This window comes from Monodon monoceros, unplaced genomic scaffold (assembly GCF_005190385.1).
Source record: "Monodon monoceros isolate NGI ecotype Baffin Bay Population unplaced genomic scaffold, NGI_Narwhal_1 Super_Scaffold_21, whole genome shotgun sequence".
In the NCBI taxonomy this organism is placed as follows: Eukaryota; Metazoa; Chordata; class Mammalia; order Artiodactyla; family Monodontidae; genus Monodon; species Monodon monoceros.
In genome coordinates this window covers 65,723,673-65,738,824 of record NW_021703778.1, presented here as the reverse complement: position 1 = coordinate 65,738,824, position 15,152 = coordinate 65,723,673, and the positions used below count along the sequence as shown (strand labels likewise).

The window sequence follows — 15,152 nt, the reverse complement described above, 5'->3', positions numbered from 1 at the left end:
AAATATGGAAGGAGAGTAGAGTGTGGTATCCAAAAAAAAAAAAAAAGTATTAAAAGAAATAATGGCTGAAAACATCTCCGAATTAGTGAAAGACATAAACCTACAAATTCAAGAAGCTAAGCAAACCCCAAAATAGAATCAACCTCAGAAACCCACCCCATGAACTTTTGAAAACTAGAGAAAAGAAAAACTTAAAAACATCCATAGAAAAGCAACATATTACCTACAAAGGAATACCAATCCGATGACAGAAAATTTCTATTCTGAAACCACAGAGGCCAGAAAGAAGTAGAATGACACTTCTCAAGTGCCAAAAGAAAAGAACTGTGGATCTCAAATCCTGTATCTGGCAAAATTAACCTTCATGAATGAAGGGGATATAACATTCTCAGATGAAGGAAAACTAAGAATTTGTTGCTAGCAGACCTACCTTTAAAGAATGGCTAAAGAAAGCTCTCCAAACATAAGGAAAATGAAAACAAAAGAAGACAGGGAACTTGAAAGAGAAGGAACAATGAGATGGATAAAAACAGAAGTAAATGTAATAGACTACCCTTTCACCTCATGAGTTTTCTTCCATTTTATTTTATGGTTGAAGCAAAAGCTGTAACACCATCTCATGTAGTGGTCAATGTATACAGAAGAAATATTTAAACAATTATACTCAAAAAGTGTGGAGTGTAAACAGACCTAAATGGAAGTAAAGTTTTTATATTTTATTTGAAGTGGTGAAACATTGATGCTAGTAGGTGGTAATTAATTTCATAAATATATGATAGTATCTAGAATAATTACTAAGAGCACTATGCAAAGAAATATGCTCAAAAAGATTATAAATAAAAATGGAGGGGCTTCCCTGGTGGTGCAGTGGTTGAGAGTCTGCCTGCCAGTGCAGGGGATACGGGTTCAAGCCCTGGCCTGGGAGGATCCCACATGCCGCGGAGCAACTGGGCCTGTGAGCCACAACTACTGAGCCTGCACGTCTGGAGCCTGTGCTCCACAACAGGAGAGACCGCGGCAGTGAGAGGCCCACACACTGCGATGAAGAGTGGCCCCCGCTTGCCAAAACTGGAGAAAGCTCTCGCACAGAAATGAAGACCCAACACAGCCAAAAATAAATAAAAAATAAATTTATAAAAGAAAACTCTGGTGAAGCCTTTAAAAAAAAAAAAAGGAACTCTAGGGACTTCCCTGGTGGCACAGTGGTTAGGAATCCACCTGCCAATGCAGGGACACGGGTTCGAGCCCTGGCCCGGGAAGATCCCACATGCCGCAGAGCAACTAAGCCCCGTGCGTCACAACTACTAAGCCTGTGCTCTAGAGGCCATGCGCCACAACTACTGAGCCCACGTGCCACAACTACTGAACCCCACATGCCTAGAGCCTGTTCTCTGCAACAAGAGAAGCCACCACAATGAGAAGACCACTCACTGCAACGAAGAGTAGCCCCCGCTCACCGCAACTAGAGAAAGCCCACGCGCAGCAACGAAGACCCAACGAAGCCAAAAATTAATTAATGAAAAGAAAAATGGAACTCTAAAAGAAATGTTCAAGTAACCCACAGGAAGGCAAGAAAAACAGAGAATAAAATAAACAAAAAAATAATAAAATGGTAGACATAATACCTAACACACTAATAATTAGCTTAAAAGATAATTGGCCTAAATACATTAATTACAAGAGTGAATTTTAATAAAAAGCACAACCCAACTCCATGCTCTCTACATGAAATTCATTTAAAACCTAACAATATAACTAGGTTTAAAATAAAAGGGTAGAAAAATATAACATTCAAACACCTAATTTAAAAAAGCATGAGTGGGGCTTCCCTGGTGGCACCGTGGTTGAGTGTCTGCCTGCCGATGCAGGGGATACAGGTTCGTGCCCCGGTCCGGGAAGATCCCACATGCCGTGGAGCAGCTGGGCCCGTGAGCCATGGCCGCTGAGCCTGCGCGTCCAGAGCCTGTGCTCCGCAACAGGAGAGGCCACAACAGTGAGAGGCCCGCGTACCACACGCACACACAAAAAAAGCGTGAGTGGCTATACCAATGTACGATAAAGCAAACTGCAGAGCAAAATCTTTACTATGAACAAAAGAACATAATGATAGAACAATTTCTCCATTAAGAACATAGCATAATCTTAAATGTATAGATACAGAACAGCAGAGCTTCAAAATACATGAAACAAAAACTGATAGAGATGGAAGGAGAAATAGAAAAAATCCCCAATTGCTGTTGGGAACTTCACTCTCAGGAATTGTTAGAATCACTAGACAGAAAATTAACAAGGATATGTAAGACTGAAATACCATCAACAGCTAACAGGATCTAACTGGCATTTATAGGACACTACACCCAACAGCAGAATGCACATTCTTTTCAAGCACTCATGGAACATTCTCCAAGAATGATCATATCCCTGTGATATAAAACAAACCTTAAAATTCTACAAATTGAAATCATACAAAGTATGTTCCATGAACATTAACAGAATCACAGTACATCTCATTGACCATAAGAGAAACAAACTAAAACTCAATAACAGAAAGACAACAGGAAAATCTCTAAACACTTGTATATTAAATTAAAGCTGGGTAGGAAGGAAAGAAACTTTACAGGTTATAAGCTTTAATCCAACTTTAGTAAAAACATTGATATTTGTTCTCTCTTTCGCTTCAGGTAGTTACTGCAATTCGCAACAGTTTTTAATAACTTTTTGTTTTTAAAAAAGCAGCACTTGGGTCTAGCTTAAAAAGACCAATAGTATCAAAATGTATATAACAAAACATAGCTATGCCTGCCCTACCCATTCCCACCTTCACTTTCCATCCCCCGTGCAACTACTTTGAATCCTTTTTAGCAATTTCTTCTAGTATTTCTAAATAATATATTTATATTGATTTCTTGATTTTTCTATTTTAGAAATTATCCACAATTACCTACAGTGGAAGATGAGAACTTAGTTCACTAAGCGTGAACACCTACTTTTTAAGGGCCATGTGGATACAGCTGTTACTCACTACAGGAGGAAAGAAGGTATGTTTTCTGAAGATTCCTCCCAACTGGCAAGAGTCTATCAATCAATGATCAAATTAGATAACTAATACTCCCACTAAGGCCCCTTCCTTATACCTTTTTTCTGATGCCCTATTATAAGATCTTGCCTAGATGCAGTTATTTCAAGTGTTCACAAGAGCTGGAGAATAGTACAGTTCAGGAGTGCTGAAGAAACTCACAAATGTCAACACTTTCCGATTTCTCTTATGGCTCGATATGTGCTACAAAATAATTGCCCTACCAATTCTCACATACCAATGTGGCTGGCTACAGTTAAGGCCACATGGTATACTCTGTTAAGAGCAGATACTGAGATTGGGAGGAAGAATTCAGAGGTTTAAAGGTCTGGAACAAACATTCTCCCTACTTTCCATGCATTTCACTTTGAGCATTTTATTATCATCGTCTCATTTGATTCTGACAACTCTGTGAAACAGGTATTACTACCCCCATTTCACAGCTGAGGACATTAAGGCTCAGAGAGGAGAAGTAACTTGAGCAAGGGCACAGAGCTGGGAATGAAAGCTGATTTCGAATGCTACCCCACAGTCTATGCTATTTCCACCATACAACAATGTTCTCTTCATAGGCAGGCTGGGAAAACACAGCTTGGCAAGTTGTCACAATTCTTAGGAACTTCTAAAACAACTAAAGATGAGGAGGGAGCCTTTGTACGGGCCTCAGAGCGTTATAAAGCTGCCTTTTAGGGTATACTAGGCATGGCATCAGGACCACAGAGACTGAGAATCATCCCTGACTGGCTCTTTCTAATTAAAGAACTCAGGCAGACTTAGAGCACTAGAGAGGAAGAGGTGGTCAATGAGACCCAGCTCTCAGACATCTCGCTCACTTCTGGACCAGTGCCCACCCCTGCCCTCGTGGACCCCCACCATCTGTCCCTCTCCAAGGGCAGGGAAACCCAATGGGCTTGTATTGTTTCCCTGCCCCACGATATCACCCAAGGCCATGCTGGCCCACTCACTGCCTTCAGCCAGTCCCTACCAGTGTGAAGCTCTTGGGTGAGGCTGCCCAGCGCTTGACCGTGGTGAGTGGCCACTCCTGCAGCACTTCCTTGGTCTTTTCATCCACGCGCATCACCGAGTCCTTGGTGATCCCTAGCAGGCGAGGCACCAGCTTGTTCTTGCCTTTCATCTTTTCCTGAAACAGGAGGTACCAAGTGTCAGTGCTCTTCCTCTGAATACATCTGATTTTTCCAAGTTATCAGTAATTTCGTGATGTTTTACCTACGGTCAACCTACAACACTGTGTTTCAAAAACAGGCAGGGCTATCGGAAAACCAGAATTTTAAGACTAGATAAATGACTCATAAATTAAAGGAATGGAAGCTAAAACAGAGCCATCAGAAGACTGGAGGGATCCACAAAGGCACACTTCCTGGAGAGAGATACTGTCCAGGAGGGCAGGTTGCTCCAAAAACAGAGATTGTGACAGAAAAAAGATATCCAGAGAAAAAGAAGTTAAAGTGAACTCCAAATATTATCACTCCCAGTAGCCACCTCAGTGAGTAACAAAAAAGGGTTAATGTGGAATTTAAATACGGTACTTTAGCTGTTTAGAATTAACTACAACTGCCAGAGTAGCATCTTCTCAATACTAAACACAGCCTTTTTTTTTTTTTTTTTTTTTAATAATCACTGAAATATATTTCCATTTGGGTTCTTCATTTTGGTATTTTTTATGTGTATCTACTGACCCTTAAAATATTTTATGATTAGTTTTAATAAGTTTTTAAAGAAATAGTCATCATGCCTATTAAAATAATGAATCCCTACCTCACACTCATGCCACAAGAAATTCAAAAAAGGTAAATAATTTAGGAAGAACACACAGTTGGATATTTTTGTGATTTCTCAGGGGGAAATGACTTCTTAGCACAAAAGCTAAAATAAAAAAATAACTAAAGGAAAAGATTAATAGCTTTAACTATAAAATATATGGACTTTGATACATTTTTTTAAAAAAGAAAGAGAGAGTGGGAGAAAAAGAAAGAGACCTCACCATAAAGAAATTAAAAGGCAAATGACTGGGGAATAAATATCTACAACAAATAGTATGATAAAAGATTTCATACACTTCATATATTAAAGGTTATCATAAATCATCAAACATAAGTGGCAAAGAACATGAACAGAAAATGTTTAAATAAGTAACTAGATAATAAGCAATAAGATAAATTTTCATGTATATGTAATCGTTTTTTAAAAAAATTAATACTCAATTAAAGAAGGTATGAAGGGGGACCACTACTCGTGGGCATTTAAAATAGCAAAGGCTTTATGGAAGAAAAGCTTTAAAATTCAAAGCTTTAAGATTCAAAGCTTTAAAAATGTTTCTACTTTTAACCCAACTTGCTTTTCAAAACTTATTCAAAAAGAACTTATAAATGTGTATAAAGATTATGCTGCAAGAAGGATCAACTAGAGTTTATCACAGTGAAAAACTAGAAATAACCAACAAAGTTCAACCACAAGAGATATGATAAATAAATGATGGTACATCCAAATAACAGACTACAACTATTAAAAATCATATTATAGGAAAACAAATGGATTCATAATAAAAATTCATTCACATTAAAAAATTAAAAAGTCGACTGTACAGCATGATCCTATGTGAAATAAAATTTTAAATAGAATTTTCAGAAAATTCATTACATGACAAAATGGTGCCAATGATCATCTCGTACAATTTGTATTTTTTCGTGTGCTTTCCCTTTTTCGAAAAACTTAATACACATTCCTATTGTTGTCAGGAAAAAAACAAACTTTTCAAAAAATATCTGCAGAAACCTAGCAATGCCCAAACCACTATTACCAGAGGAATACACATATAAATTAGCACAAAGTATGCAAGTATACACGGGTCTGTGTACAAGGGGACAGGCACTTAAAACAAGCCAGGAGTGTGACAGATACAATCATTATCCATTAATTTTCAGAGCATCCCCCAAATGTTGGCGGCGGTGGCATCATCATCGTGCCAGTCTTGAAATGAAGGAACCAGCAACTTGCCCACGGCAAACAGTAGTAAGTGATAAAGTCAGGATTAGAACACAGACTTCAGCAGCTCAAAAACATCTCTGACTTCAAAAAAGACTGTCTACCACAGCATACTACTTCTGATGGAAGCAATTAGAGAAAAGGCAAAAACACTCCTCCCAGCCCCTGTGGGCAGTTCATAAACCGTCAAACAGTGAAGGTCACGGCACACCTCCAGTTTCCTCCCAAGAGGAGGAGATAAAGGCATTAGGAATCTGTGTGGGTGTCTGAGGAGGGGAATATGGCACTGTAAGAACCTCTGAGTTAGGAAAAACTCAGAGAAGAGTCAGATCCTTTGTGGAGAGGCCATTTCCACCAGGGGTGATATCAGCGCAGGGTGGACCATGCCAGTACACATCACTTGGCTTCAAGAGCCACACAGATTTACGTGGAGAGGTTCCAGGCGGCTAGTTTAGTCACACAGGGCTGGTACCAGCCCAGCTGCTGGCACCAGGAAGGGGATCAGAAATAAAATATGGTTTGCAGCTGTTGCCTTCCTCCTTTCAAATCTGTACTTCCCCAGTGAGCGGCTTTGGGGTGAGGGAATACAGGATCGTGATGGATTGCCCTGACTCCTGTCGAGATGGTTCTGGCCTGGGAGAGGAAACCAGAGTGAACAAGCAAACAACTTACAGCGGGCATTCCATTAGAAGGTCACGACTAGGGGGGAAGGGTATATAAGGAACTCAGAAAATACTGTCACTCAGCAACAGAGACCACCATCAAGGGACACAATTATTTCAGTGCCTACCCGCAAAATGCAGAGCAGCTGGAGAAAGTTAAAACAGCGAGGGGCTCGGCTCTGTGCTAGTGATATAAGGGGCTCCCCTGACAGAGGACCTGCCTTAGACCCTCAGTGGCAGACCTGCATGATAGAAGGTCCAGAGGCAATAAGGCTCCCCCTTCCTCTCCAAATCTCGAATCTCAGTCCACTCCACACGTCTCCTTTCCAGCCTTCCAACTACAGACACCAGCATCCTTTATCTCCAGGAGAAGCAATTAGGCTAGGCAGGATGCAGTGAAGACCCGTCTCTCTTGTGCAGACACACGCAGACTGTGGGTGTGAGTTTGCCAGCTACCTAGCAACTTCTCTCTCGAGGCAGTCCTCATCAGGTTGGTTTTGTTTTGAGGATGTGTCGAGCTCACATGACTTACAGGCAGGAGAAGGTGTGTATTCTACCAAGGAAAGTCAGGATCTACTAATAAGCCCTGCCGTTCCTCTTTCAAGCACATCTCAACCATTACTGTGGGTTCGGTCCTGGCAGCTGGCTGTTATCAATCCTGCTCAGCCTTGGGCTCTTCTCACAGGTGTGGATATTGGCTGATTCTGACATCACCTGTGCCTTACATCAGATTCGGACTTGGGTGGAGGGATGCCAGTGGGCTAAGCGTTGGGCATGCTTTGGCTCGAAGCCCAACTTCAATGTGGCCTAAGCCTGTGATCCAGCTGTGCTCACCAGAGTTCTCTACTGGCTTCCTGCCAAAGTGCTGCCTTGTGTGCTTTGCTGTGTCATCAGTATGCTTTTTGCTTTTAGGAGCACGGCAGAAAGGGATGGCTGCTCCAAAGCAAAATGGTGCTAAAGACCCTGTTCATTAGCCATTTCTCTGCCTAAAACAACTGGCAATCCATGTTGATTTAATTCATGATTCTGAGATGCTCTGAATGCCCTCTGTGATGCTTTTACAGTTGAGGGGAGAAGAGGCTCAGCTCCCAAGGTATGTAACCCTCAAGGCTCTGGCTGTGGTTGCAGGGAAGGTTAAAGGCAAGTTTATAACTCAGAAGGTTTCCACAAGGGTTTCCGGGAAACAAGATTCTTTGCAAGTCATGGGAAATGCCTTACTGTTCCTTATGGGGTTCTGAAAAACTTATCAAGATAAACTGCAAAAGATTTCAATGAAAGAGGAAGACTGTAGATGTTTACAGCTCCCATTTATTGAGATCATTTGTGCAACAGTCCTCTTTTCTATATTACTTCCTTTAACCTCATAAAAAGTCAGCACTCTAGGTAAGCAAGCTGAGCTTTAGAGATGGAAGGTAAAGTAACTTATCGAAGGTCAAACTAAGTGGCAAAGCCAGAATTACAAACCCAGGTCTTTCTTTTCGAAGGATATGTTCTTAGCCACTGAGAACACTGCCACATAACAGGCTTATTAGAGACATCCTCTCTATTGGGGTCAGCAAACTATGGCAGGTACTAAATCCAGTTTTCTGCTCCCCCCGGCACCTCTTTTTTGGCCTGAGAGCTAAGAGTGAATTTTCTATTTTCAAATGGTTGAAAAAAAAAATTAAGAGTAATAATACTTCATGAAACGTGAAAATTATATGAAATTGAAATTTCACAATCCATAAATAAAGCTTTACGGAAACACACCATGCTCATTTATTTATATATTGCCTACTGATTTCAGGATACAAGCACAGAGATGAGTGGTTCGACTAGCAAAGGCTAAGATATTGACTACCTGGGCCCTTTACTAAAAAGTTTGCCAACCCCTGCTCTGTATCATGAACTCTAAAAGCTAATGAAAAGTTGGAGGACTCAGAGGCCAGGAATTAGGGAATTGTGAAGAGGGTTAAGGAGTTGGGATAACCTAGAATGTATCAAACATCCCTACATTCCAGCTACTACATTTCTTTACATACATTACCTCACTTAATCTTCATTAGAGCTCTGTAAAGAATTACCATTCCCATTTTTCACATGAAGAAACTGAGGTTTCAGAAGGTTAAGGATGTCTCTCCAAGTCACGAGTTTCTGTCATTTCTCACATAGGCAATATTGCATCAAGAATTCTAGGCCAGTCTTCCCGACTCCAACACCCAAGCACTTTCTATTATAACAATATAAAATACAGTATGAAGTATCCTTGAACCACATGGGTTTGAACCAGGTGAGTCCACTTCTTTTCAATAGCTAATACTATAGAACTACATGATCCATACGGGTTGAATCCACAAATGTGGAACCGTGAATACAGACAAACTGCAGGTACAGAGGGCCAACTGTAAGTTATACACGGATTTTGGACCGTGCAAAGGGTCGATGCCCGCTAACCCCCACGTTGTTCAAGGGTCAACTGCATAATGCTCTGAATATTAGGACAAGATGTACACAGATACAGAGGAAAATATGATGGAAGGACCTATAAACATATCAAACTAGTTCTCTCACAATATATACTGATCTGAAGGCCATGTGGTATGATTAAGTGTGTTTAATATCAATATTTACATTTTATAAATTATGATTTCATTGACTTATTTAATTTAGGATTTCAAATAGTCTATCCAAGTAGTGAATTAATCACTTTTAACGTACTTCTTAAATTATGCCAATGAACTTCCTTCACAATTTAATGGTATGTTCAGATTGGGGGGTCTAGAGAAATCTGTTACTTATGCCTTTAAAACACATACTGTCCCTTACCCAAACAATTTTGTGTGTGCATGTGCTATTCTGTGTGTGATGTCTTTTTACCATATATTCTAAATGGTTGCACTTATTTATACACACACAGGTTATTTCATGCTGCTGACATATGTGTTGTAAATTTATCTGCTCTATTCACTGAATTTAAAAATAAACCTAAAAATTAAAATGACTGTATATTGTTATAACATGTATAAGGATCTGCACACTGAAAATTACAAAATGTTGATGAAAGAAATCAAAGAGGATCTACTATCATGTTCATGGATTGAAAAACTCAACATAGTAAAGTTATCAATTCTCCCCCAATTGATCTATAAATTCAATGCAGTGCCTATCAAAATCCCAGCTAAGTTTTTTGTAGACACAGACAACCTTGTTCTAAAGTGTTCATGGAAAGGCAAAGGACCTAAATTAGCTAAAACAATTTTGAAAAAGAAAAAAAAAGTAAAGAGAATCATTCAACTTGATGTTAACACTTACTATACAGCTAAAGTGATCAGGACAGTGTGATTATCAGTGGAAGGACGAACACAAATCAAGAGAACAGATTAGAAATAGAAATAGATTCATAGCAATGTATTCAAATGAATTTTGACAAGGATAAAGAAAAAATCCAGTGGAGGAAGGATAGCCCTTTCAAAAAACAGTGCTGGGGCAACTGGACATCCATAGGCCAAAAATGAACCTTGACCTAAAAACCTCACATCTTATACAAAACCTAACATCTTATACAAACTCAAGTGGGGACTTCCCTGGTGGTCCAGTAGTTAACAATCCACCTTCCAATGCAGAGGACGTGGGTGCAACCCCTGATCAAGGAACTAAGATCCCACGTGCCGCAGGGCAACTAAGCCCACACACCGCAACTACTGAGCCAGCCCCCTCTGGAGCCCAAGTGCCACAACTAGAGAGAAGCCCGCACGCCACAAGAAAGATCCCGTGTGCCGTAATTAAGATGCGATGCAGCCAAAGAAAATAAAATTAAACAAAACAAACTCAAGTGGACCATGGACCTAAATGTAAAATGTAAAACTGTAGAACATTTAGAACTAAACACAGGAGAAAATCTTCGGAGCCTAGAGTTAGACCTCTCAGACGTAACACTTAAAGCAAGATCCATAAAAGTAAAAAATGATAAAACGCCCATCTTCAAAATTAAGAACCTGTATTCTGTGAAAGACCTTGTCAAGAGGATAAAAAGACAAGTTACAGACTATGAGAAAATATTCACAAATCACATTTAACAAAGGACTTGGACCTAGGATATATAAAGAACTCTTAAAACTCAAGAGTAAGAAAAAAAAATCTAACTAGAAAGTTGGTCATAAAAACATGAACAGACATTTCACTGAAGAGGATATACAGATGGCAAAGAAGCACAGGAAAAGATGTTCAAAATCATTAGCCATCAGGGAAATGCAAATTAAAACCGCAATAAGATATCATAAAACATCCATCAGAAAGGCTAAAAGAAAAAAACAATGATAACACGAAATGCTGAAGAGAATGATAAGAAACTGGATCACTCATATTTTGCTGGTAAGAATGTCAAATGGTACAGTCACTCTAGAAAACAGTCTGACTGTTTGTTATAGCGCTAAGTGTGTCCTTACCATATGGTTCAGCAATTGTACTCTTGGGCGTTTAGCCCAATGAAATGAACACTTCATTCTCACAAAAACCTATATACAAATATTTATAGCAGCTTTATTCAGAATAGGCACAAACTAGAAACAACCCAAATGTCCTTCAGTGATAAATGGCTAAACAAACTGGTACTTCCATACTATGGAATACTATTTGGCAATAAAAAGCAATGGACTACTGACACACATTATGACTTGGAGAGATCTCAAGGGAATTCTACTAAATGAAAAAAAAAACCCTCAAGAATTTATGATATGATATGATTCCGTTTATGTAGTACTTTTGAAATAACAAAATTATTCAGACAGACAATAAATCAGTGGTTGCTAGGGGGTACAGAGACCAGGGGAAGGGAGTAGGGTGTGAGGAGAAACAGGAAGGGGTGGGACGTGTGTATGGCCATAAAAGGGTAGCACAAGGTATTCTCTATGGATTAGAGTTCAATATCTTGACTACAGTGGTGGTAACACAAATCTACACATGAAAAAAACTGCATAGAACTAAACACACACACACACACACACAAATGAGTACATACAGAACGTGAAATGTGATTAACGTCTATGAACTGTACCAAGTCGATTTCCTGGTTGTGACATTGTACTATAGTTACCATTGAGGGAAACGATGAAAAGGGTATTATTATTTATTTTTACAACGTTATTGAGATATAATTCACATACCATACAATAGACCTATTTAAAGTATCTAATTCAGTGGATTTTAGTATATTTACAGATATGTGCAACTATCACCACAGTCAGTTTTAAAACATTTTCATCACCTCAAAAAAGAAAAATCCTGTACCATTAGCTATTACTCACATAGGTCCGCTGATCCCACCCCACTCTTAAGCAACCACTAATCTACTTTCTGTCTCTATGGATTTGCCTTTCTGGACATTCTATATCAATGGAATCTTGTGACAGGCTTCTTTCACTTCACATAACATTTCCAAAATTCACCCATGCTGTAGCATGAAGCAGTACACTTCATTTCTTTTTATGACCAAATAATATTGCACCTTATGGACAGACCACATTTTGTTCATCCATTCATCAGCTGACGAACATGTGGGTTGTTTCCACATTTTTGCTAAATGCAGCTATACACTTTCACGTACAAGTTTTTCTGTGGACATGTGATTTGAAATCTCTTGGGCATATATACCGAGGAGTAGAACTACTAGGTCATATGGTATCTCTATGTTTAATAATTGAGCAAGTGCCAGACTATTCTCTAAGGTGGCTGCACCATTTTACATTCCTAGCAGCAGTATATGAGGGCTCCAGTTTCCCTACATCCTCACCCATACTTGTTACTCTGACTTTTTGATTCTCTGAATTATGTTTCCAACTTCCTGTGAATCTATCATTATTTCAAAGTACATAGTTAAAAATATGATTGTTTATCCTTGTTAAAAGACAAACAATCATAGCAAAGAGTAATAATAATTTTTTCATTTCCTAAAGTTATGCATTTAAAAAAATTTTTATGTCTTACCACACTTCCTATAACTTCCAAAACAATGTTAAAGGGTAACTTGTTCTGATCCCAATTTTTATAGATTTCTCTCTAGCACTTCTCTGTTGAGTAGAATGCTGGTAATAGGTTTAAAACATTCTATCCTGTTGAGGAAGTACACTTTTATTCCAGCATTTTATGGAAATTTTTATAATGAGTACCTGAATTTTATCAAACACCTTAGTGGCTTTATCACTTATCAAATGATCACATGATGCCATCTTTTCCAGCTTTATTTGGATATAACTGACATAGAACATTATGTAAGTTTAAGGTGTGCAATATGATTTGATATATGTATATATTGAGAAATGATTACCACAGTAAGGTTAACACATTCTTCACCTCACAAAATTACCTTTTTGTAGTTGCTATGATGAGGACATTTAAGATTTACACTCTTAGCAAGAATATTAAAAGCAACAAGAGAAAAGCAACAAATAATATACAAGGGAACTACCATAAGGCTATCCATTGATTTTTTTCAGCAGAAAAAATCTGCAGGCCAGAAGGGAGTGGCAGGACATACTTAAAGTGATGAAAGAGAAAAATCTACAATGAAGAATACTCTACCCAGCAGGGCTCTCGTTCACATTTGATGGAGAAATCAAAAGCTTTATGGACAAGCAAAAGCTAAAAGAATTCAGCACCACCAAACCAGCTTTAAAACAAACGCTAAAGGAACTTCTCTAGGTAGAAAAGGCCACAATTAGAAATAAGAAAGTCGTGAAATGGAAAAGCTCACTGGTAAAGGCAAACATACAATAAAGGTAGGAAATCATCTACACACAAAGCTAGTAGGGAGGACAAAAAAGGTAAAATCATCTGTATCCACAATAAGCAGTTAAGGGATACACAAAAGAATTAGATGTAAAATATCAAAAACAGTAATTGTGAGGGGAGGAGAGTACAAATGCAGGGTATCTAAAATGCATTTGAAATTAAGAGATGAGCAACTTAAAACAAGCAGGTATATACATACACTGCTATACAAAAACCTCACGGTAACTGCAAGACAAAAATCTATAATAGATATACACATAAAAAAGAAGAAGGAAGCCAAACCTAACACGAAAGATAGTCATCAAATCACAAGAGAAGAGAACCAAAGAAGAAAGGGGAAAAAAAGACCTACAAAAACAAACCCAAAACAATTAACAAAATGGCAATAGGAATATACATATTGGTAATTACCTGAAATGCAAACAGACTAAATGCTCCAGCCAAAAGACACTGACTGGCTGAATGGATAACAAAACAGGACCTGTATATCCTGCCTACAAGAGACTCACTTCAGATCTAGAGACACATACAGACTGAAAATGAGGGGATGGAATGAGGTATTCTAAGCAAATGGAAATCAAAAGAAAGCCGGAGTAGCAACACTTAGACAAAATAGACTTTAAAATAAAGACTCTTACAAGAGACAAAGAAGGACATTACATAATAATCAAAGGATCAAATCAAGAAGAAAATACAATTGTAAATAATATATGCACCCAACATAAGAGCACCTCAATATAAAAGGCAAATGTTAACACATATAAAAGGAGAAATTGACAATAACACAATAATACTGGGGGACTTTAACACCCCACTTATATCAATGGACAGATCATCCAGACAGAAAATCAATAAGGAAACACAGGCCTGAGATGGCACACTAGACCAAATGGACTTAACTGATATTTACAGAGCACTCCATCCAAAAGCAGTAGAATATACATTCTTTTCAACTGCACATGGAACATTCTCCAGGATAGATCACATGCTGGGCCACAAAGTGAACCTCAGTCAATTTAAGAAAATGGAAATTATATCAAGCATCTTTTCCGACCACAACACTATGAGGCTAGAAATTAACTGTAAGGAAAAAACTGCAAAAAATACAAACATGTGGAAGCTAAATAATGTGCTACTAAACAACCAATGGATCACTGAAGAAATCAAAGAGGAAATTAAAAAATACCAAGAGACAAACGAAAACAAAAACACAACACTCCAAAAAAGTTATTAAAAAAATTTTTAATAAAAAATAAAAAAAATTTACTCCCTTAGCAACTCGCAAGTATGTAATACAGTATTGTTAAATATAGTCACCATGCTGTACATTAGTTCCTCAAAAGGTATTCCTCTTAAAACCGCAAGTTGGTGTGCTCTGACCAACATTTACTCATTTCCCCACCCCAGCAACCACCAATCTACTGTTTGTGACTTTGGCTTTTGAAAATTCCATGTATAAGTCAGATCATACAGTATTTGTCTTTCTCTGATTTATTTCACTTAGCATAATGCCCTAAAGTTTCTTTTTATTTATTTATTAATTAACATCTTTATTGGAGTATAATTGCTTTACAGTGGTGTGTTAGTTTCTGCTTTATAACAAAGTGAATCAGTTATACCTATACATATGTCCCCATATCTCTTCC

At 38.3% G+C, this 15,152-nt stretch overlaps 1 protein-coding gene across 4 annotated transcripts in view; it reads right to left on the bottom strand.

Moving 5' to 3' along the window:
- The window catches only part of TLN2 (talin 2), a 443,808-nt gene that overhangs the window by 156,368 nt on the left and 272,288 nt on the right, over positions 1-15,152 (bottom strand). For all 4 annotated transcript variants that reach the window (XM_029237651.1, XM_029237653.1, XM_029237652.1 and 1 more), the window contains one exon: positions 4,062-4,217. In XM_029237651.1, the coding sequence (XP_029093484.1) occupies positions 4,062-4,217 (156 nt within the window). The remainder of the gene's footprint in view (positions 1-4,061; positions 4,218-15,152) is intronic.